Genomic DNA, 23981 nt, shown 5'->3' with positions numbered 1-23981 from the left:
CGGTACGTGTCTGGCTCGATGCGCCGAGACAGTTTTCACATCTGTCAGCTGTTACCATGCGTCTCCCGTGACGCGGCCATTACAGCCTCCAGAACCAGAACCCAGAGTCCTCCAGCGCCCTCCCCTCTGGATGGACACGGACAACAGGAAGTCATGTCATGTCGCAGGGACGCCGCTAATCAAAGAAACATGCGCTGGGCGGAGATGACGATGGCGTCATTTAACGGGGGAGAGGGAGGGGATTTTGTTGGATTTAACTCTCAACGGTGACCTTATACCTCCCCGGGACTTAGGGAGAGCAAAAAGAAAGGAAAATCCACATATTGAGATTCGTTTATAGCGACGGCAATCCAGAAAAAAGTATAAAACCGAAGACTGAAGGACTGTTTTTCGGACTTGGACAATGAATGCTAACATCGTTAAGTCCCCTTTACTTGAAGTTTTCAACCACCGACGTTCTCCCACTTAACTAGCTAACTAGAGCGTGCCTTTCATAAAGCGAACGAAAATCTTGGCAGGTTTCAAGGTTGGAAGAGCACTCAGTGTTTCTTTTTGGATGCGACACGACTCCGTTAATGATGTGTGTGTGTGTGTGTGTGTGTGTGTTTGTGTGCCAGTGAAAGGCCGTCTCCCACCCGAGGAAGGCTTTGATACGCAGTGGGAAAATTCAGGGAGGGTTTTTGCGAGGAGGTTGTGAAGTCGTGTCCCATCGCTTGCCGAATAACTCCCCCGACTCATTGTTATCAGCAGTTCGCAAGAAGATGAAGTAAACAGTTGATAGGGACTGAAGAATTGCTCTCATCGCACAAAACTTTCCATGAGCGCGTGTGATTCATCAAGAGACTAAATGGTCTGGGGGGGGGTTCACCGAGTGTCCAGTACATTGGCACTGTAATGAGCAGAGGGTGGGGTGGGGGTATACGGTCAGTACTCCATCCACAAGTGTGAGACATTTATTGAGTACATTTTTGTATTTTTTAGGGCCTGCCGCAGATCCCGCGTTAATTTGTGTCCTGGTAGCAGCTGTACTTCTGGGTCTGTTCATTTTTTCATGGACAAGCTGTCAGAACTCCACTAACATTTGCTTTCTGAGCCTGTGGTCTAGATCTGGATACCAGATCTGGATACCAGATCTGGATACCAGATCTGGATACCAGATCTAGACTGCAAACGTGATACAGGTGAAAACGGAAGATCACTCTCAATCTCTGCAACAATCCTTTATATCAAGCATGGGGTCGTAGCTGGTTAAGGGATTTCCAAGATTGAGTTAACCTTGGGGTCCAATCCCTGTAGCTATTCTGCCTGGTTGTTTTCCCGAGCAACTAGCACTTGGATTCGATTCTCCAATATGCATGATATGATTGTTCTGTGCCTCTACTGTAAGTTGATTTCTTTACAATCCTCAGCTAAGAGACCTGAGTGACCTTACAGACCAGAAGCTTCAAGCAGTCAAACCTCCATCCATGCCCAAGTATCGGTGGTGGACAACTGATGCAAGAAATGGGTCAGCGGCAACTATCACACACACACACACACACACACACACACACCCACACACACACACACACACACACACACACACACACACACACACACTGGCCACGTCGCCAAGTCCTGGCCACGTTACTCCAATGGAGATCTCATTATTGATTGGTCACAAACTGCAGATGGAAGCAGGTGGTGTGAGCACTCTTTCTCTATGCGTCTCTTTTTCCCCTCTCTGTCTATCTCTCTCTCCCTCTCTATCTCTCTCCGTCTGGCTTTCCCTCCGATTCTGATTGAAAGGGCTAAGCTCAAACATGGAAATAAGAACAAAATAATAAAAGTCAAAATTACAATAATATACACATTGAAATGTGTATACACATTGAAAACTAAGACTACAATATGAGATAATGAGGTAATGGTCGGGCGAGGATTGAGTGTATCAAACTACCTCCTGTCTTTCTGTCTCTCTATTTTTCCATGAGATATTTCCATATGGAGATTTGCGTGTCCTCAAAAACAGCTGTGTTGTCATCATCGGACATCTGCTGGAGAGGTGAGCTGTCTCCCTGGGAGCGACCGCGAAGCCAGATCCAGGAGGAACGGACCCAACACTGGTTAAGATCCAACCCCCCCCCACCACCATCACCAGCCACGATTCACAGTAAACCCTAAACTTATATTTTTTTACATTGAAAACAATGGATACCATATGACAGTGAGGAGGGACAGGGAATTTTAGCATGTACCATATGCCAGGAATTTGAACCTGTGGTGCCGACAAGGTGAATCAACTACATGGTTAGTGCAATGCTGGTTCGAGCCACCCAGCCACCATCATCATTTATGAGCCAAAGTGGTGAGTTAACGCTATAGCGCTAGCCATCGGGAATCGAAAATCTGAGTTTCTTTTGTTCGGAGCATATGGATGAATTGCTTCCAGTGTGTGCAGAGTTCCGGTTGTGCACCTTCCCCTGGTTATTACGGCAGCGATTCCCAGCGGAATGAAAGAGTCGACAGAGCGGTGGTCACACGCAGAGCTCGTTGGCTTCGGTGGAGCGGAGCAGTACACACACGCGCACACCACCCTACATTTAACACATCCACGGTAACGACTGATACACAAATGGTGGATAGGCTGCCGTTGTCCATATAAGTGATGCCCTTCGTTATCGAACATAACCATCCAGAACCAGCATGCACTGGATCTGGATGGTGTGGCACAACGCCAGCTAACCTCACAGTGGTCGGTTTGGACTGGAAGTATGGTATGATGCCGTGTGTATGGCTGATTAAACTGCTGACCTTTGTTCGTCCATGTTTCGCTAAATTCAGAATGTCAGCCTCAGTAGGTGAGTGGTAAAAGGCCTCATTGTTGTATTGATAAACGTTGGTGTCCCGACCGGTGGGTTGATAAACTGCACACAAATGTCACACTATAGGTGGATGGACATCAATATGGTCTGTGAGGGTCAGAACTGAATCCAAAGTAGTATACTGGTATGGGTTAAAGGCCAAAGGCAGAGTTGTGTCTTACACAAATTGTGTATGAATGCTCGTGAATGGTTTTCCCCTGAAAAGAGACAAGCCTGATCTCAATGGAACTTGATCTGTCCGAATGAATAAATAAATAAATAAAGATATTACATACATTATATAATATAAATACATATAAATAAAGGCCAACAAAAATGTCAATGCCATGGGAATTTAGTGACACAGGTTGGCCACTGCTTTCTCACCCTACCTCTTTCCTCTCTCTCTCTCCCTCTGTCTGTCTCTTTCCTCTCGCTCTATGGAAAATCACAGTTGTTCCCTTGGCGCGAGGAGGCTGTGGTACTCACTGTCCAGACAGAGGCCTTCCTTCTGGATGGTGTAATTCAACACAGCGTAGGGAGCCACTGGAGACTTGGCTATCACTATCTGAAAAGACAGGGGGAGAGAGCAAGGTTGAGAGGGAATAACAATAGAATAAAAGACAGAGAGGGTGTAAAAGATCAGACTTCGGAAAAAAACATGTTTACTTGGCGATGGGAGGCAGGAAATGCCTCCCAGGAAATGCCTCCCAAGGTATCAGTTACCCGCGGTTTATAAGGTTGTGCAGCACTTTACAGCAGTTAACAACGGTTTACTACAGTTCACAGCTGAGGAAATAACCAACCAATCCTGCTGTGGTGAAGGCATGGCCCGCCCTACCATGCCCGGTAGGCTTAGCCTGATGATAGCGTCTCTCAAAAAGGGCTTTCTGCCTAACAATAACCCTAGACCTAACTAACTAGTTGTGCTGCATAACTAGGTCGTTTTGTTGCTTAAACCTAACCATGTAGTTATGTTGCCTATACATAACCCAAGTAGTTGTATTACTTAAACCTAACCAAGTAGTTGTGTTGCCTAAACCTAACCAAGTAGTTGTGTTGCTTAAACCTAACCAAGTAGTTGTGTTGCTTAAACCTAACCAAGTAGTTGTGTTGCTTAAACCTAACCAAGTAGTTGTGTTGCTTAAACCTAGCCAAGTTGTTGTGTTGCACTCATCAGGCTAAGCCAATCAAAGGCAGAGGAGGGCGGGTTATGCCTTCGTCATAGTAGGAATTCGTAATTTTTGACTACTTTGACAACTCAACCCAACCAGACCTAAGAAGTTCACTAGGGATTTCACTAAAGGCGCCAACACTCCTCCACTGCCTAAAGTGTGATCAGAGTCCACATAAGAAAAGCCACCACAGGCAGAGTGCAATCTCTCCGCATGGCTGGCCCTGAAGAGGCTCTCTTTTGCGCTCTCTCCAGCCCGCTCAGAGCACAGCGAGGAGTGCAGCGCTTGCCATGCACACCGTGGTCATAAAACTCAAGGCCGCAGTCATGTGAAACACGAGAGCCCTGCACGCTCCAAAGAAAAGAGCACTGTCGAGGAACCATTTTCATGGGAACTCCGGGAGTTCAAATGCATCAGGCAATGTCGGTTAACGTAGCAACCGCCCCGTCCGAAATACTAAAACATGGTTGCAATTAATTTCGGAATCCGGAGATGTGAGAAATTTTCTCGTTAACGGCTCAATAATATTTGAGTCCCGACTGGTTATTTTTTACTAGATGAGATTCAATAGATGAACAGTCCTCGATGAGCAGCCAACTGCAAGCATGCGAGCCGGCTCTCTTAGGGTTTCAGAGAATCTTTGGTAAAGAATCTCGTACCAATTGTAGAGAGCACAGACCCGTGTCTGCATTACCCAAGAGATTTACGTCAAACCCAATCGAATCGGACCTCGATCCTTCATCAAATAAATATATATATATACACGCACACACTGTTTATATATATATATATATATATATATATATATATATATAAGTTCTTCGCATTGCAGGCCATGAGTTCGATTCCCTTCATTTCTCATGGGTTCACTATCCCCCAGCTCCCTTTATGTGGTTTCTATGTCATCCATCTTCCATCTGCGGTTTCTGTGGAACCAGCATCCCTCGTTCCAACACAGCCTGTTTTTGCAGATTAGCCTCCCTTGTGTGTCTACTCCCAAATGTTTGTGGATTTCCATTGTCAATATTATGTTATGTTTGCGGTCTGTGTACATTGCAGCGGTGGTTGACTATAACAAATGAGAGCACATTCGGACAATGTCATGATGATTTTATCATGGGACAATTTCTTACTGCTGTTTAGTCAGTTTAGCAGACGCTTTGTGGGATGTTGGATGGCGGCTGCATCAATGATATCAGTCAAGTCTCTAACCCCCCCGCCAGTTATTATAAACCAATTCCCCTTACTGCACCGACTGCAGAATCCTTGCAGTCTTGATGAGGGGGCCTGGCAACCGGGCGTGAGGAGAGGGAGACGTTGAGAATAACCCCCATCGCTGAGCTGGCCCCAGGGTAATGGCCCCGTCCCTTTTGGAAGGTGCTGAGGCCAATTGACAATGGCTCCTCCCCTTTCCACCCCACTCTGGGTCATAACCCGTTGCAGATGTCTCAAAGTTTGTTGATTTCCAGCTAAAAGTACCCGGGCCTGTGCCCCGTTTCACAGAGGATTGTGTTACCTGCGGTGTGTAATCAGTTATTTAGGCTAACCCCGCTGGATTACATTGAGTGTGAGTAACGAACTCCCGGCTCGGTTCGGCGTGGCGAGCGGAGAGTGCCGTGGGCCTCGCGCCCAACCGTCTATTTCCCAGCCGCAGCCATGGCAACGTGTCATTAATGTGACGGAAAGTTACCCCCCCCCCCCCCCCCCCCCCCCCCCCCCCCACAAACACTTCAGAAATGACGCTGTGCGTTTCAATAGTTATTAGAGTTATTTGTTGTTTTATGTTTTCTTTGAATTTTCATGAAAATGTGATTATTGAGATCCACTGTTCAACAGGATTCCTCAGGACTTTGCCAAAGTTCAAAGCAACTGTAATTTATACGCACCGCGTTCCATCGGTGTAGTTTTCACTGCCTCCGAACCGCAGAGCAGCCGATGTGTGGTCAGGGCTTTTCACTGGCTGTTGATAGAGGAGTGTCTGTTCTATACACACTCTGCTATTAGATAGCATGGGTGCTGAGGTCGCAGGAATTCAAAAATCACACGAGTCCATACTGTTATTCTGGAAAGCAAAGATGTTCGTAGCGGGCAACACGCCTTGCTGACACGGACAGAATCTTTTTTCTTTAGCTTTTTTTAAATCAACACCAAAGTTAATAGTGTTTCGGCCGCGATTGTGTTGAAACAGCCCTCGAGTTTCGGTTACAGTAATATCCTGAGGTGGATCGTGGTCCCAATCGAAAAAAAATATCTAAGTAAAAGCCCCATATGCTGGTGGAAATACCTCTGGATGGTCAGTGACTGTATAGTCAAAATAAGAGTCTGGAAGAAATGGCCTGAATTCACCAGGCTGGAGAAGCTGTGTTGGGGTTTTCGTCGGTCATGCGGGCCCGCACTCTCTGTAGACCTGTAAGACTGGACCTGCATGGGTCGAGTGAACCGAGCGGGGCCAAGAGTCAACAATGAACTTACAATGGACCTGCAGTTGTGGTCCGGCGCTTTCCTTTGACACTGTTTTTCCCCAACAGGTGTGTGTGTGTGTGTGTGTGTGTGTGTGTGTGTGTGTGTGTGTGTGTGTGTGTGTGTGTGTGTGTAGGGTTTTGCAGTGCAGGTGGGCAGAGAAAGAAGCAAGGAAAACAGGAAAGGAAGAAAGAAAGAGAAGTTGTTTTTCCCTGTGCCGTTGACCTTAGGGAGCGAGAGAACCCTTTCTCAAACCTCTATTGGCCTATTGGTTCTGAAAGCTCCCCTTTAGCGATTCCAGGTTCAATCCAGACTTTATAAACAGATAAATTCCCACTAACCTGGGAGTTTGCTTGTTGTGGAACATTTCTGGGAAGCGGTATTACAGGACGTACAGTTTTAGAAAATAAAAATCCTCCCCAGAGTTTGGAGTCAGCCATCTGGATTTGCGATTTAGGCAAACTCAAGGGTGAAAATAATGAGTGAAATCAGCTGTTTTAGTGTCTGGGTGGAGGCAAAAACCCGGGAGGAATTCCGCTTTCTGGAGCCAAATACTATTACTGAAGGGTCTGGGGCTTTTGTCTTTTCAAAATAAAAGTGTACAAATATAGGTTTTACACAAGACAGACACTTTACCATAATTGCCCTGAAGTGAACCTGTATGAAAAAAACATTCTCACAAGCCACCTTGTAGGTCATTAACATTAGGACGCTCAATAAACCTACTTGTGTACAGTACTTCTGTGTACTCTGGAATTGTGCAAACTCAGTATATTGACCAATAAACCATTCAACTGAAAACGGCACCTACAACAGATTCAACAGTAGTCTACATGTAGGTGATCACGCTGACGGTGAAAGCTCACCTGTCGTTGGCGGGCGTCCACATACTGAACGATAAGGCGTGTGTTGACGGTGTGACTCCACGTGTTCCCCAGCGCTGCCATCACATACCCAGAATCCCCTTCACCCGGCACGCCACCACCTGTTGGGATGCCAGCCACAGGCCAATTTAACATTAAAACGCTACCGTCCAATGACATGGTTCTTGTTTACATTTGATAATTTATAAAGTACTATACATGCACATTTCAAATGACAAAAAGTTACTAATTGAACACCTGAAAAACTCATTGGGACGACATTAAAGCAGCAATTTCAATCTATATGGGGGCACCTATAGCAAAAAACAAAAAACAGTAGGCCATTAGACAAAGCGACTTGAAGAGCGAGTCTCTGACTGAACATCCATCAATGGGTGATGAAGAGCCCGTCACTAATTGCACTGCTTGTGAGTTGAATGCCTGGCAAGAAAGTGAGTCATAGCCTGCTGATGAAAAACACTATTGTGTTACCTCACTCTGCGATGGTGCCTTAACGGACATTTCTTTTAATTAAAATCTTTCAAGATCTTCGAGATTGCCAACTTAACTTGTGGATATGATTGGCTGAAACAGGATAAATGTTTCAACCAATCATATCACAGAACATGTTTCAAGTCACCATTTTCATACAGTATATGGATCAGCCTCATATGAAGCTTCCACATGCTCAACACAAAACAGAAGTGGCTAGCTAGCCGCTGGCTAGCAAGCAATAGGCCGGCAAACAGCTGGCTAGCAGTAGGCGAGACCGAGCAGTAGGCTGGCTAGCAAGAAGCGAGGTATCCAACAGCTTGCTAGCAAGCAGCTGGATTGCTTGTAGGTTTGGTCAATATTACACAATCCCTTTCCTTTCCTCCCACGCTTTGTCCTGCTAAGGTCCCGTTTTCTCTTGGTAATACAACGCATTAGGAGAAGTAGATATTCTCTGATTTCTCCATTTCACGTTGTCTCCAAGTTGACCTCCTATGAACTTGTATTTTATAAAAAGGCAGGGCTGCGTGAAGTCAGCCTTTGGGGTCCAGTTAAATCCACCTCAGCTCCCGCAAACCCAACGGCATCTTCTAATCCTCCCTTTGTCTGCCCACACATTCTCCCCTGGCTGAAGTTTATTTTAGCTTTGTTTGGGTTAGCTTTGCTTGGGTTAATTTAGCTTAGCATAGTTTAGCTGTGCTCTTGGGTGTTGGTTAGTTTAGCTTGTGCTGAGCTCGTGCGGCTGCACAGATCATCACGTAAAATGAAAGTTAATAAATAAAAACCTATCAGCTAATTAAAGGATAAAAGACTCATCAGTTCTTATCCGGGTGCTATTATTAAAGATTTATTATGAAATTATTATCGCTATGAGGATTCATTTTGTTAAATGGAATGTGCCAGATATCAGATGGTGACCCATTCAGTTCCAACTCTGCCAACTAAAGTCCACTCCCTCAGTCTCTTCAAAGTAATTGGTACATCACTGTAAGTATCTATCATATTTGCAAAAGGCCGGGGCATCAAGTCTTTGCAACCCTGCCTCTCATAGTTATTTCACTGTACATTTGAACATAACTTCGTTCTTTCTTTCATCCGTCTCTGGTTTCCATTAGCCAGCAGTCATCCTCTCCAGGGTTTCCTTGGACTGAATTGAATGCTGCATTATACGTCCAAAAGGTATACAAATGAAAACGGTGACATTTTAGTTTCAACACTGCAGTATAGTGGCTGTCCTCTGCAGCCAGCTAGGGTACAGTTGGCACAGGGCTGGGCAAAACTGGGCCAAGCTGGGTTCAAACCGGCTGAACCTGTTGGAGGGTTTTCACCAAAAGCAGGTCAGAGAAGCTGGCTCGCTCCACCAGATTAAACACTGGGAATCAAGGGCCAGCCTCAAAGAAGGACTTGTGGCATGGTGCCTGACCACAGAGAGAGGCATGGGGGGGATAGACAGAGTGAGGGGAGTGGGATTTTGAATTCCATCATAATGATGCAGTATAAGAGAAGCTACCCTTAGTAAATAATTGTTTGCCATAATCCTTACAGTGTAGCTCAAACCACACGAAATAACCACGTATGATTCATGATAAAAACTTTTGGCAACCAAACAACCCAACCTAGCACAGCCCAACCTTGCGCAACACAAGTGAATGAAAATGATCCCAGTGCAACTGCAACTAGCGCAACCCTGGTGAACCCACGGTATCTGGAAGCAAATAACTAACTCACCTCCATTTCCAAGGTATGTCGTTATCTGATTGGTCAGGACAACCTAGACAAAGAGATAAAGAAAATGTTTAAGCCATAATATGGTGGTCGAGCTGATTTAAATAAATGATTAGGACTTAGCATTACAATTAATGTCTCTTTCACTTACACACAATCACAACCGGTGGCAAAGACCGCTATGGAAAGTGTGTGTGTGTGTGTGTGTGTGTGTGTGTGTGTCCATGTTGTTGCATTTGACCTGGAAATGACCTATTTGTGACTTTATGTTCATATTTAATTTCATTTTGATAATTCAATGAAAAATTGTCACGTGCATTGGCAGAGCCGTGTGCTCTGAAATACATAGGGTCCTGACTAAATACACCATTATTAGTAGCCCTTAATAATTTAAATTTCAAAAGAAATTCTCAAAAACTACTATAGCGCCCCGGGATAGAGTCGGCATGGCAACAGTTGCTATAGTCGTGGGAGCTATTCATTGTTCCAAACAGTCGGAATCCTGCTGTTGTTCTGTGACTTTGACGCAGACTCCATTAAAGCCCATATTTGTGAGGCGTGTTCGGGGACTGTGCACATTTTGTTTTTTTCTCGCCACCAGAGTACAAGTCTTTCTGTAATCTGCACAAAGCGGCGAAGCGTGTGATGAAATATTGTATAACGCACTCTAAACAGCGCCATGACAACGCTAATCCGCCTGACAACAGCCTCCTCCTCCTGCTGCTGCTGTTGTACAGGACCGCCTGATGGACGGCTTGTATTTATACAGTACCGCTCATCTGCTGGAGGGCTACAGCAGGGGGGCCAGGGGAGGCAGCGACCCACACACACACACATGGATGCACCCGCACACATGCAAACACTATTGCACACACACACACCCTCGCACTTACAACCACAAAAACACACTTCCTCACTCCCAAGCGCACACACAGTCTGCATCTTGTCAGGACAGATCTCTTCCCTGATACCAAAAGTTGAAGGGAGGGATACAGAAAATGGGGAGAAAATCCGCTGTTTACTTTTTTTCGAGTTCCAACAGCGCCCCGCCGCACCACAAACATCCATGTGCCAAAACATTGGCAGAGCTGCGGTGGTTCTGGCCGAGGCGGTACAGCCGTGTAGACACAATAATGAACCAGAGAGCGAGCGAGAGAGCGAGAAAGCGAGAGAGAGCGAGAGAGCAAGAGAGAGATGAAGTGACCCGGGCAGTCTGCGGAGACGGAGAACAGGAGCGTATTTGAACAACAGCGGAGGGCATCGCCGAGGCCCTGTTGCTAAGATACGCCAAGCAGCGGCCTTGAGACGTGAACACACACACATCAAACACACACACACACACACACACACAGACACACACACACAAACAGACACACACACAGACTCACCCACTCTCGCATACATAGAAACACACACACCTTCAAAGAGCCCACCCCGGTGGTGGGATTAGGCCCAGACCAACCCCACGCATCTGGATGTGTGGTTGACTTGGGCCTCAGCAGTGAAGTCACAGAGTGGAACGACTACAACCACACTTAAGGACAGAAAACTAGAGAACCGACTAGTACTATGATTCTTATTGTGTAGTAGCTGGTTGGGTTTCATTCCTGTAACAATCCTGCACTAATTGATTGAATAAGTCAAATCAATCCTTCCACTTAAATACAAAGAAGCTCCAACATCAGTATTCGCTTGTCTTCAATTGCTTTCCCTTCTGACTGACTAAAGTCAGGATAGTGTTGTGGTTAGGGTGTTTAACATCCAGCCGTAGGTGTAAAGATTCATATGCCCACATTTACAGTCTACCTGTATGCATCAATGAGCAGAACTCATAGATATTCTGCAGATAAAAACGGACTGCATAATGATTCATAGCAACAAGTAAACTATCTTAAGTGTGAAGTAAAGGGATGCAAGAACACACCAGTGGCAGAGGTTGATTGTGTAAAAACGACTAGTATGGAGGCTGATGCACAATAGTCAAAGTCGAGCTTACAAACATTTTCATAGCTCAAAATGGGGTCCCAGGCCATAAAAAGTTGGGTACCACTTTCCCTAACCACTACCTGTTAAATTCACTGTTAGTTGCTTTGGATAATAGCGGCTGGTCTCGTAAATGAATACATAGTGAAATAAAGCACCTGCCCAATAACAACATGCAAATATAAAGTATTGAACCAGAAACCAGAACACTGCTGCAGCCCCCAATGACAAATCACCTCTCAAGATGCTTGCAATCTAAACTAACTTCAGAACAAAACAATGTTGATTTATAGCTGGCCAGGGTTGAACTGTCTGCTATAAATAAATAAATAGGCTACGTGATTTATATTTTCGGATAGAGTACACAGCAGTTGTGGTTAAGTTTCTAGATGTTATTTGAGTTGTATCTGGAGTATATAGATTTCTAATTGAAGTGAATTCCTTTGAGGATGAAAAAGTTCATAACATCAATGAATTCCTCAATAAAGAAAGCAGACATAACCACTATGTAAATGCTATCTTGCCTGACCCCTTCTGTCACAACATGGGTAAAGCATTTTCAATTAACAACTGCATGTGAAAGAGAGCAGCAAATAGGCTTCAATCTACTGCTGATGATTCTTAAATTTGTGCCCATGAAAACGAAGGTTATGATTATGTTAATATTTTAAAGCTTTAATATCCTCTTCACAATAGCAGATTTAAATGCTGTTCTAAATTGGAAGATAAATATATTCAGCTGTAGGCAGAAAGTCTTTGAAAAGGGACAACAGGGACATCTAGTGGTCTAATGTTGAAAACGAATAAATGTGATGGTTTACTAGACTGGGTACCCCCAGCGAATTCTGCCGGCAATTTTTAATTCACCCTGCAGAAGGGTCTGGAGAAGAGCAACACATTTCTTTCTGCTTCCGATACATTTTTGCGGGAGCCAATCACCAAGCTGGCTTTTCCCCCTGGCTCGCTATTGGCTGGTTTAACACAATGACAGGGAAGCGACGAAAAGCAGCCAATTGCGTACAGAGTAATTTGAACTAGGCCCATTGATCACGCCTCTTGTGCTGAAGAAAAATGACAGCAGCCTCCCCAGACCTGGGGAGGCTGCTGTCATGTTTTCGTAGATTGAGACCAAGCTCAATCGTAGATTGAGCTTGGTCTCAATCTAAGAATCCTCACCTAAAATTTGGCAAGCCCTTCCCGTCACAGGCAAAAACGGGAAGGGGTTCGCTTGTGAAGAGCAACTAAACCCACTGGGATGTTGAACTGGTGCGCCAGGTACTTGAGGGTGGATGCCTCCTGAGTCAGCAGGTTTGAGCGGGATGCTAGGTTACCCGGTAGGGTGGTGTCAAACTCTTTACGCACTACCGAAGCCACCGAGTCCAGGATCACCAGACCCGCCTTGGTGGAGATAATGTCCACCTCCAATCTGTCCAGCCTGGAGGGATGGACCAATCAGAGGACGCAGGACAGAGATTGAGATGGAGAGAGATGAGAAATATGCAATGACAATTTTTTAAGGGGTTACCTGTTGAGAACGTCCTGACATGTGAGCTCCCTGAAGACGTGGACCCGGCTGGCCATCTGCAGAACCCGCTCCCTGGAGGAGAAGTGTTCTGGGAACCGCGCCTGGGCCATCTCAACCAGCCTGACCCCACCCAGCACGGAAGAGATACATGTTTGAGTCCAGTCAGCTTTATTCAAGAATCCCCCTCTGTATATAGAAATCCAAAATCCCTAATTGGTTCACTTTGTAGTGGACAATTTAAGGGGGGGGGGGGGGGGGGTCAACATTTTGTAGTGATGTTTGAATTAAGTGTAAAAATCTTCCTGCTACTGCTAGAAGCTCGAGGGATCAATCCTACATCACATGATCTGGGAATGAGCTGGGGGCTGGGAATGCAACATAGCTGAGACAGGAGCGGGGGGGGGGGGGGGGTGTACATCTCTGACCTCTCTGCACTGAAGGCCGACTCGGTGTCAATGTAGACCACGCCGGCGGCCAGCCCCCCCAGAGCCCTGGGGAGGGTGGCGAGGACGCTGAGCATCACACACATCTGGGTCTTACCGCATCCTGATGGACCCGCCACCTGGTGTACACACACACACACACACACACACACACACACACACACACACACAGATTATGGGTATACACACAATGACTTTGTATTAATTTAGACTGAAAGCACTGCAACTTCATTCTGTATATCCTCATTTAATTACCATTCATTATTCAGCAAATTTTGGATGCCTGGATCCCGCCCCCTCACACACACACGCTCAATACATCCCGTAAAGAGAGGACATAACTGCTTAATGTTACGACATGTTATGTTATACGTGGGATGAACAAACACAGACAGATAAACATTGTGGGACCGTTCGAGAGTTAGCACCTCGGTGATGGTCCCCAAGGGCAGACCTCCACGGAGGAAATCGTCAAGAGCGGGAAGAGATGTGGAAAAAAAGCTCTCTGACTTCGGCTTCCACAGCTCCAAGAGCTGTAAATCACAGAAAAGATAAACACAGGTGTACACTACGAGTGTAGTTTTGACAACTTCAACTAGCATTTGAATACGTTCGCATGAAGACTTTCGTATATCCTCTTTGGCAGGAAGTCATAGAGATACAGAGACGTCGTATCTCAGATAGAGAACAGATACAGTACCGTTGTGACTGGGGGCGCACAGTGTCGGCTGACAGATCGCATCAAAGCTAAGGCTTTTTGATAGCTCAGTCCCGCAACCCGCATCACTTCCAGCGGGGTAAGGGACAGAAGATCCTGCCGAGGAGACACATTTCAGGATAAACAACATCGGGCTTGATGAGTACTTTACTAACTTTATAAGCTAGCCTGGGGTTTGTTTACCTTGCAACTTTCCACATGGTGACGATTGAGAAGTTCACATAATTCCTGCGACACACCCGCTCTTCTTAGTTTTTTACTTGCCATGTGTTCGGTTTTTCCTTAGTGTAAAGCTTGTACAAGATAACGCTGGATAAATAAATGAAAAACTAGAGTCAAACATTATCGACAATCTTTAGCAGTTCCGTCTCTCAGTGCTTCACAGTTGGCCGCGGTGCATTGTGGTCAATGTAGGCAATTACTGAATTGATCAGCGCTACACGCAGTTGGCTGTTCTTTCTAACTCAACATATTGATAGCGGAAAAAATATTTATTAGATCAGACACAATGTACTATCTTCCATAAATTATTCAACAATGTAATATAAAATAGTTTAGATTGACTGCAATCCGGTGTTAAATGTTGTGTGTGTGTGTGTGTGTGTGTGGGTGTGTGTGTGTGTCTGTGCGCGTGTGTGTGTGTGTGAAAGAGAGAGTGAGTGAGAAATTGTGTGGTGTGAGTGTTAGAGAGAATGTCTGTGTGTGGTGGGGAGGGGTCGAGGGAGTGACAGAGAAAAGGGAGGCACTGACTGTTGTAACTGCCTATGTAGGCCTATATTGAAACACATGGAGCTCCATATAAGCACGAAATATAAAGGTCCCAGTCGAACTGTACACTGAACCTATTAGAGTTATCGGATACCGACCCTGGAGGAGAGATGGACCATTGTCTGGCCTCAGATCCCCTGAGATACTGAGACAAGGCCAATACTACAACCTGCAAATAATACTTTTCATTATAGTCTGATTATCAAAACTCTCTGCAAAACATCAGTTTAAACATAAAAAAGTACACACGTACTGTAGTTATGAAACAATTTATAAAAGAAAGTAGTCATCTTAACGCCATGACACGAAGAGGCCTGAGACTGCGTTCCTAAGTGGCCCAGGCCCAGCCTGGGGTTGTTTATGTTAGGCTTTGTGGATTCCCATGGCCTGTATGTCTCCAGGGATAAAACTGGGCTACCGTGGAAAGTACATCTCCCATCATGGTTTCCATCTTTGTTCAATTTGTTTATAGATGTTGACTCTAGGCTTGAGAAGGCGATTTTTGGCCAACGCGATCGGATGGAAAGACATTTGTCTTGGATGCAAATCAAGAGCCGCTGAAGTTTTATAAGGGGCACATTGAGCTTACCGTAATTTATTAGAAATAACAAACTGTAGACATTAAATGCAGCTGTTCTGATCCTCACTTGATATTGGTGAATAAAGAAGTAGAACTCTAGTTAGGCCGTAGTTTATCGCAGTTAATTAAACTGTCTAGACTCAAGTCATTGCATGTTCTCTTTGTGACAAGCAGTTCTATAATTTAATCTTTTTGCGATTATCCATGAGTAAATTAGATAATTACATCATATTGTTGGACCATGATGACTTTTAGATCAGGAAGCCAGCAGCAAACAAAATACATTTTGATAGATATTGTTCCAAGGTGACCATCTTCCTTCTATTCTCTACTGTACAGTACATGGTTATCTAATGCAGAAGTAAAGCAGCCCATTGGTATATCTGGAATGTGGAGTGCAGCAATCTTGGAGCCTGCAGACTATCACTTAACATTCTGCTACTGCTGGACCCTTCTGCTGCGGTTCCCTAACAACCACAGAACCTAAAAAACAAACAGAGAGATGGCCAGAGCGGGCTGGGGGGGCTGTTGAATACAGACATGGCTACCATTCAGGATTAAATGCATTTCCAAAACAGTTACTTGTGACAACCAATGGGAAGTAGGCTTATATCTCAACCTGGTTTGGTTGTATTCTGAAATGTGGAAATGTCTAGCCCAAATTTAGCCCATGAACATAAACATGGATCATGAGATAATTTGTGGGTTGCTATTTATTCGTTTCTTTTTTGAAGATAGCCCAACATTGAAACCGTAGGGATCTTAGAAACAGGTTTGCTGAGGATTACGTCAACTCTAGGGAGGAGTTATGCAAATTAGCAGAACAACCTCTAACCACATCGAGGGTCTCGAGCTCGGGGTTCCTCTGTGTGCAAGGTGTGTCCGCTTGGTACCAAAATACCACACATTAACTGAGAGTAAACGTCGCATAGTGAAGAGAGTACACGGAACATGGCATCAAAATGTCCCAAATGCGACAAAACGGTGTATTTTGGTAAGTCAACCGTTTTTCTATTAAGACTGCTCCAGCATGTATTGTATTGTTATTTGGTTTGCGTCGCCATTTTCTGTAAATATGTATTGCGAAGTAGTAGTGGGTTTGTGTAGGCTGCTATAAGCGCACAGGTTTTAACCGGAATAAAGGACCAAGCCGTTAAAAGATTGAATTGAGGCTGCCTTAGCTACAATGTTGACGTATTTATCATTCATTCCTTTCTCCCTCCCTCGACTTCTGACTGCTGCATTTCAGTTGTCAGACACCTGCAACGCCATGGTATTAGTGAAAGCGTAAACTAATCGGCCATTGCCATTAACCTAGCATAACATTGGCAACTATTTATTCGATTAGGATAAATACCTTTTGCTCTTTTTTTGCTTTTTTACATTTCACAACGCTTAGCGCCATGCGTCTTCCAATAATGTCACGCCTCATGGAGATGCTAAATTATTTATTATTTGCACATGATGCGTCCGAGGTATAGATCGGGTTAGCCTCTCATTTCATTTCAATTCTCGTGAGAACAAATGAGTGTAATTACAGCTAAGTTCAGCACTAACTGGCATGGACAGCTCCCCCTGCAGCCAATCGACCTGGGGGGCTCCGCCGAGGACAAAACGAACCCCACCCCGACCAAACGCTCGTTATATTGGAAGAAGGGTGTTTGATTAATTGTGGGTGTCTGTGAATGATTGAGGTTCATTGGAGCGTATTTTATTTGAAATAAAGGCGTTGTTTGAGGTTTAAATTACTCACATCATCTTCTTTCGTTGGAGGCTACTCACTCTATTTCAAGACAAAATGTTAAGCCCAATGTCTTAATATTACATAACATTCAAGGTGTTAGTCAATTTAGGGCTATTTTAAATATTGGCGTCGCTGCCACGAATGTATTATGTAGAATATATATGCAAAGACCGTTCATACGGTTTCAAAGATTACATTTCCTCCTCACCGTTCTCTTCTAGGCCTACATATTGAGCTATAATCCATCATTAATCAATTGTTCACAGAAAGGTAAAAGCTAAGTTGGCTTCCTTGCATCATCAGCTCTATGATATTTTATATTTTTTCATTCCTCGTCGATGACGTAATGGGTTACTGCCTTCTTTTTTCCACATTAAGAATCCCGTTGCATCTCCAGGGAGGGCTCTAAAGATTTGTGGAACACTTATGACAATAGTCAAATAGGTATTCTATTAAGTGTTGTTACACCTGCACATCTCTGAAGATTATAATATTTATCATTTTATAACTATTTATAACCTATTCATAAGCCTTCATATACAGATGAGTTATAGGAAGTAAGTGTGTGTGTGTTGGGGGGGGAGGGGGGGGGGTGAGCTGGCAGTATCAGGGTGGATATTCTAGGAAAGGCCAAAATAGTCCTGAGATAAACCAGTGAACCACTCAATCCCATTATCATATCTGCTGGAAGAGAACATCTACCCACTTAGAAATAAGTCTTTTTTCTTAACTCTCTTTCTGAGTTGTGTAATTAAGTCCTTAACTATTGATATTTCATAAAAATATCGATCAGGATATATAATATAATGTGATATGTTTTTTTATCATAAGTGTTTAGCTTTTTTAACCTACATGACCTTACTTTTAAGCAGACTACATGACTCCACTTATGTGTGCTTAGCATGTAAGAGGCGTGTAAATGTGCTGACTCATATGTAAACTCCCAAGACATAAGGTCACAGACGCAAGGAGAGGATTATGTAAGAAACAAGAGTGACAAAAGGACATAGGGTTAGGGTTGGTAATAGGGTTGGAGTTAGGGATTAGGGTCGGGTTTGATTATAATAAGAATATAATTTAGGGTAGAAGTTGTGGTTCAGTATAGGGTAAGGATTTTATATTGGGTTGGGGATAAAATAAGGTTGTCGTTGGGATTTGGAAGGGTAGATGTTAAGGGTAAAATTAGGGTTAGGGTTTGGGGAAGGATTAAGGTTTTGGTTGTGGTTAGTTTAGGATAAGGGTTTGTGAGTGGGGTAAGGCTAGGATTATGGCTAGGGGTGGACTAGGATTTTGGTTAGGGTATGATTAGGATAAGGGTTAGGATAAGGGGTCAAATTGTGTTGGGTCAGGGCTAGGGGTAAGACTCAGGTTAGGGATATCCAAGACCAATGTTCCCCTCCGAGCGATAACCAAACTGATTACCACGCTGCCCTTTAGAGAGAAATGGAAAGAATGCACTTAGAGCTGATATGGACTCTAACTAATGGGAGCACAGAGACCCTTTCTCTGAGATGCCTGCACACAAACACACACACACACACACACACACACACACACACACACACACACACACACACACACTAACAGATACACACACACATGCACACACACATGCATACACACACACACACACACACACACACAAATACAGCCACACACACAATTCTGCTTTCTCAGTTCTTGATCAGGGAGCCGGTCTTGGATACAAAATGCCAAATCGGAGTTGGAGCACTCTATCTCTATCCTCTATCCATCATTGAGCCATTATTTTAATAATGTTTATTTTACTAGTACTTAACTGTACTGTATACCATGGTGTTTTCAAAATGTCCTTGTTTCATTTGGCTTTTCCATGTGGTTGTCAATCTGATCGACCCAGAATCAATACGTTTATAGATGTGTGTGTCGTGATTGTGACCCGGGGGTATGTCCTGTCCACAGCGGAGAAGGTGTCCTCGCTGGGGAAGGACTGGCACAAGTTCTGTCTGAAGTGTGAGCGCTGCAGCAAGATCCTGAACCCTGGGGGTCATGCTGAGGTGAGCCCACCCAGCCCCACAGGGCCTGTACGTCAGGTCTGAGGGTTGTACAGACAGGGCGCAGACAAGGTTTCACCATGAACAAGCCACCCCCTCCTTCCCTGCTCCCTCCCTCCTGACCTTCTCCGCCATTCGAAAGTGTTGCATTCATGTGTGGGAGCACTTTAAGTCTGCTTCAAGGTAAGGTCAAATAAGTTGAGGTAGGGGAAAGAGTGAGTTAGGTGAGGCAAAACAGGTAAATCATTAGAGAGTATTTTTATTTTCAATAAGGAGTGATAGGGATTGTCTAAACTCAAATCCAAGAGATTAATTAAGAAGGTAAAGGTGAATGGTTACTGTAAAAAGATCAAGGTGTCATTTGGCATTATTCTACTCAAAGCTTCCATCATGGTGTCTTCAGACAGATAATGATCTGACTTTATACCTTCCATGATATTATGAGTGGTCTAGATGTATGAGGGGAATCAGAAAGGAATGTGTGTTGTTTATCTTTTATGATTCAATGCGTGACAACAGCAGGATTTAGATGGCCTAAAAAGGTCCAATATTTTTTGCTTGTAAATGTTATCCAACTAACTATCGTGTTGAAGCAATATATTACCATATTAAGTTCTAAACAGATATGAGCTAACAAGGAAAGAATTCATTTTCTGTTCAATTTAGATGTATTATTATTATCTCTTTTTTGCATCTGCAGCACGACGGAACACCATACTGCCACAAGCCCTGCTATGCTGCCCTCTATGGACCAAAAGGTGCAGTTACCCATCTATCTTCACTCACTACAAAAACTAAGGAGCTACCAGGCAGGCCGTGTCATGATACGATACACACTACCAATCCAATGCATAATAAAACATTTTTAAACAAAGTGTTATTATGATTTTGCCATATGCACTACACACTACACGAAAAACCACAAACCTGTTTTAGTTTCAGCACACTGTATTAAATGCTACCCGTTTTTGCACAACCACTATTTTGAATGTAAACTTAGGGAAATGGTGAGCTTTTCATGCAGACACATTGTCAAGGCTTTTTTTTGACCATGGTGCAAAATGAAAAAAGGCAATGAGTGCCGTTTTCAATAAATATTGTCAATATAAAATTTACCCAATTTCAGATTATGGATTTTCATCATCTTGCTCCCCTGGAAGCCTCCTTAAACAAACAGTTCCAACTTGTTCTTTAATTGTTGTTTGTGAGTCAGACAAAAACTGAAGTGGTGATGTCATCATGTTTCAGGTGTCAACATTGGCGGTGCGGGCTCCTACGTATACAACGCTCCAGCCAATGAGGCCCCTGCTAGCGTTTCCATGGAGACAGACTCGAAGCCCCCTGAGGAGAAGAGGCCTCCTGTGCGAGGCCCTGTGAAGGGTAAAAATCAATAGTGTTCATTTTAAGAGGTCAAGATCAATATCATAGCAGGGCTTTCAAACTAAAATGAGTAAAATAAATTTGTTTTCTCCAGTAATTTGGTTCTCTAGAGATAATACCAGTGGTATTACCTCAGTGGTTTTCTGGGATCCAGCAGTGCTAATTTATTAGAACGTATGGGGGGAGACCGCGCAGAGCCTGAGCCGCAAACCAGAACCAGTAAGGGGCGGAGTTACGCCTTGGTTCCTGTTCGTTACGGTTCTACTCGCTTTGAGTACGCAATGTTTATTTGAAACCCTTACAGACGGTTTTCCTTTGAAAGGTCTCCAGACAGGATGTTTTGTCTTGCCTTCCCGGTGTTTACTAGTGTTGTTTCACTTTAATAGCCAATTGTGCTCTTCCAGATCAACGCCTCCAGCAAGATGATGGGTTGAAAAAAACAAATATGAAGCTTAAGAAAGTGAAACGTTCCTCCAGATGTGTCGGCTATTAGATGTGGTTCTCAAGGCTGATTTGTGAGACAGTCTCTGTGTTAATGACGAGGTGATGTGAGGACAGATGTTGACCTCTCCCTCCATACTCACCCTGTCATTCCCCTGCAGCTGCCAGTTTCACGTCCTTCTCCGGTGGGCCCAACGATTGTCCCCGGTGCAACAAGACTGTTTACTTTGGTGAGTTCAGGCTTTTGTGAATGTCGCTTGATAAGGCTTCGAATGAGCACATGACTGCACAAACAAATATCAGACAAAAACTGTCTTGCTACCAGCTGCAGGAAATTGTGTTTCCATGGTGATGATGTACATTTCCTGTGTGTGTGTGTGTGTGTGTGTGTGTGTGTTGTGTGTGTTGTGTGTGTGTGTGTAGCCGAGAGAGTGTCGTCTCTGGGTAAGAACTGGCACCGGCCCTGTCTTCGCTGTGAGAGGTGCAGTAAGACCCTGACCCCCGGCAGCCATGCAGAGGTTAGACAAAAATGCACTACCCATTTTTTAACCATGACAAAGTCTCATTTCTCTGGTGTTAGATATGTTGGGATACTCAGATTGCTTCCCATCACACACCAAAGAGATGTCATGTAGGACTCTGATAACACTAATTATGGGTCTGCTCTTTTTATGTACTGGGGATGGGTAGACTTATCATCACTAGTTTAGTCTACTACCCGTGCCCTGATATATAGAAGTAGCAGACCCATAATACATTTTATAAGAGTGTGTTTTTCCTTTGATAATGCCTCTTTGAACGGTTCCAATGTTCTTTTAATGCAATCGGTAATTGGTAATTAAACCCTTGACTTGTTTACCTCATTTATAGTCAGTACTGGACTACTATTTAATCCTGACTATAACTATTTAGTAATTAAACAGACCTTATCTAAGGAAACTTACAGGAAATTTTCATTATCAGTTAGGCATCTTGCCAAGGGGATCGAACCCACGCACTTGGGACTCCTGTAGTGTTCTGTTTTGGGAGGAAGTATCTTGAATACTTTGGTGTTTCAGGGATGTTTGTTTTAATGGGTGTTGTCTCCTTCTCTTGCAGCATGATGGCCAACCTTACTGTCACAAACCATGTTATGCTGTCCTGTTTGGGCCAAAAGGTACATTTCTCCCCAAGCTACATTTCCTTTTTACCATCATCACATCAGTATTGTAACCCAGCTCTGTTTAACTTTAACAGGGGAGGTGAAGAACTGAACCTGTTAAAGAGAGACTGAAAAACATTTGTAAAGAACAGACGTACTCGAAGAGTGGTTATATATTTTTTTAATGTTAGGATGAGAAATATGTTTGCTGAGCATTGCCACTTCCAAAGCAGGTATCATTTATTTTTTGTTTGATTTTGTTAGATTAAGTTATTAATAAGGTTTAGTCTGTTAATAACCATGTAATTTAGTAACAAAGTCAATTAGTAACAAAGGCTGTTATTAATCAAGTCAGTTACTAATAAAGGCCAGTTAGTAAAAAAAAGTCAGTTATGAATAAAGGCAGTTAGCAACAAAGTTGGTTATGAAAGAAGTCAGTTAGTAACAAAGTTGTTTAGTAATGAGGTCTGTAAGTAAAATGTTTGCTAGTAACAAGGTTCATTGTGATGTCAGTGCATTACAGGTTTGGTTAGAAATGGATTGGTTGGAAAATGCAGAGCGCAAGAGTACACTCATTAAAGTTGTGTTGTTTTGACCTCTGACCTCTCACCAGGTGTTAACACAGGAGGTGTGGGGAGCTACATCTATGACGAGAGCGGGGCCGAGCCACAGCCATAAACTGTACTATACTCCTCATGTGGTTGCTTCCATGATGCATTGCTATCCCCAGGCCTTATGACCTGAAGTTAAGACCCTTACCTAAACTCAAACACCTCTCAACGAATACATAAACCTAACCACCAGTTACGTGGTTACTAAACGAAACCATACTGTTTACTTAAGTAAACCATCTGTTAACCAAATACCTAAACTAAACCTTCTGTCAGCATTACCAAACCATCACCAGCATCAGGCAATTTCAATCATTAAGCATAAACGTAACCATCCCTGATCTAAAATGATGAAAATGTTTCCAATGCACCATGGGAAATAACCACAGGACAACGTTTAGTTTACTTTTTCCCTTGGAGACAACCCCCTGCCAGCCCCCCATCAAACTCTGGAGGAACCCAAATGTCTTTAACCCCTTCCCCGTTGGGGGCTCGGTCTCCCCCCTGCCCGATGACCTATTTAGAAGCTCTCTCTACGTAGCTTTGTGTTGTTGAAATCTGGGACAGTAACAGCTCCTCACTGTATTTTTGCCTTCCACCCACACGGTGACTAACTCGTGTTGCACAACATGTATTACACACAGAGATGTATCTGATGTATGTTTCAGTTTTGTTTCTATATTGTTTGTATATCTATTTTTTGTATTGAAGCTAAACGTTATTGATCCACCAGTATGATGTTTAAAAAAGCGATGGCTGTCAAATTGTGTCACGTTAAAGTGTTAATTGTAGCCAATTAATAAGTTGTGATTTCTCTTTTTGCCAAATGAGTGGCCTGGTATATATTTCATTTTTTGTTAACTATCAATACTAAATTGTTTCTAGTGTAGTAAAAAAAAAATAGAAAGGTGAGAATCTCCATGATCTTGTTTGAAGAAAGGGCAATTAATCTCGACCGTTTGAAAAGGTCATCTGTCAATCACATTTTGTACAATAAATCATGTGAAACCAAATGTGTTAAATGGATGTGAGTTTTTTATAAACCAAAATATGATG

At 43.7% G+C, this 23981-nt stretch overlaps 2 protein-coding genes across 3 annotated transcripts in view; one reads left to right on the top strand and one right to left on the bottom strand.

Annotated features, from left to right (window-relative positions):
- The window catches only part of rad51b (RAD51 paralog B), a 34543-nt gene extending 19669 nt beyond the window's left edge, over positions 1–14874 (bottom strand). The window contains exons 1-9 of the mRNA XM_079753470.1: positions 14411–14874; positions 14210–14323; positions 13938–14042; positions 13492–13628; positions 13067–13186; positions 12793–12976; positions 9562–9604; positions 7345–7463; positions 3333–3411 (exon numbers count right to left, since the gene is read on the bottom strand). Of these exons, the coding sequence (XP_079609596.1) occupies positions 3333–3411; positions 7345–7463; positions 9562–9604; positions 12793–12976; positions 13067–13186; positions 13492–13628; positions 13938–14042; positions 14210–14323; positions 14411–14494 (985 nt within the window). The 5' untranslated portion in view covers positions 14495–14874. The remainder of the gene's footprint in view (positions 1–3332; positions 3412–7344; positions 7464–9561; positions 9605–12792; positions 12977–13066; positions 13187–13491; positions 13629–13937; positions 14043–14209; positions 14324–14410) is intronic.
- crip2l (cysteine-rich protein 2-like) lies at positions 14245–23819 on the top strand. 2 transcript variants are annotated; one of them, XM_079753472.1, is made up of 8 exons: positions 14245–14369; positions 19261–19355; positions 20053–20110; positions 20601–20732; positions 21335–21403; positions 21597–21691; positions 22272–22329; positions 22928–23819. In XM_079753472.1, the coding sequence occupies exons 1-8, from the start codon at positions 14366–14368 to the stop codon at positions 22990–22992; spliced, it is 576 nt and encodes a 191-aa protein (XP_079609598.1). In that variant the 5' UTR covers positions 14245–14365; the 3' UTR covers positions 22993–23819. The 2 variants fall into 2 exon arrangements, with proteins under 2 accessions (XP_079609598.1, XP_079609597.1); XM_079753471.1 differs by lacking the exon at positions 14245–14369 and adding an exon at positions 15992–16569.
- Positions 23820–23981: the final 162 nt, after the last annotated feature.

Source organism: Pollachius pollachius (genome assembly GCF_949987615.1).
Source record: "Pollachius pollachius genome assembly, chromosome: 16".
Lineage (NCBI taxonomy): Eukaryota > Metazoa > Chordata > Actinopteri > Gadiformes > Gadidae > Pollachius > Pollachius pollachius.
This window is presented reverse-complemented; position numbering and strand designations above follow the sequence as displayed.

Bases quoted from the DNA above. Each gene is read 5' to 3' on its own strand.
- crip2l (XM_079753471.1), top strand. From the start codon at position 16,527: ATGGCATCAAAATGTCCCAAATGCGACAAAACGGTGTATTTTG. The intron at 16,570-19,260 runs GTAAGTCAACCG...TCCTGTCCACAG, and splicing joins CGACAAAACGGTGTATTTTG to CGGAGAAGGTGTCCTCGCTG. The intron at 21,404-21,596 runs GTGAGTTCAGGC...GTGTGTGTGTAG, and splicing joins CAACAAGACTGTTTACTTTG to CCGAGAGAGTGTCGTCTCTG.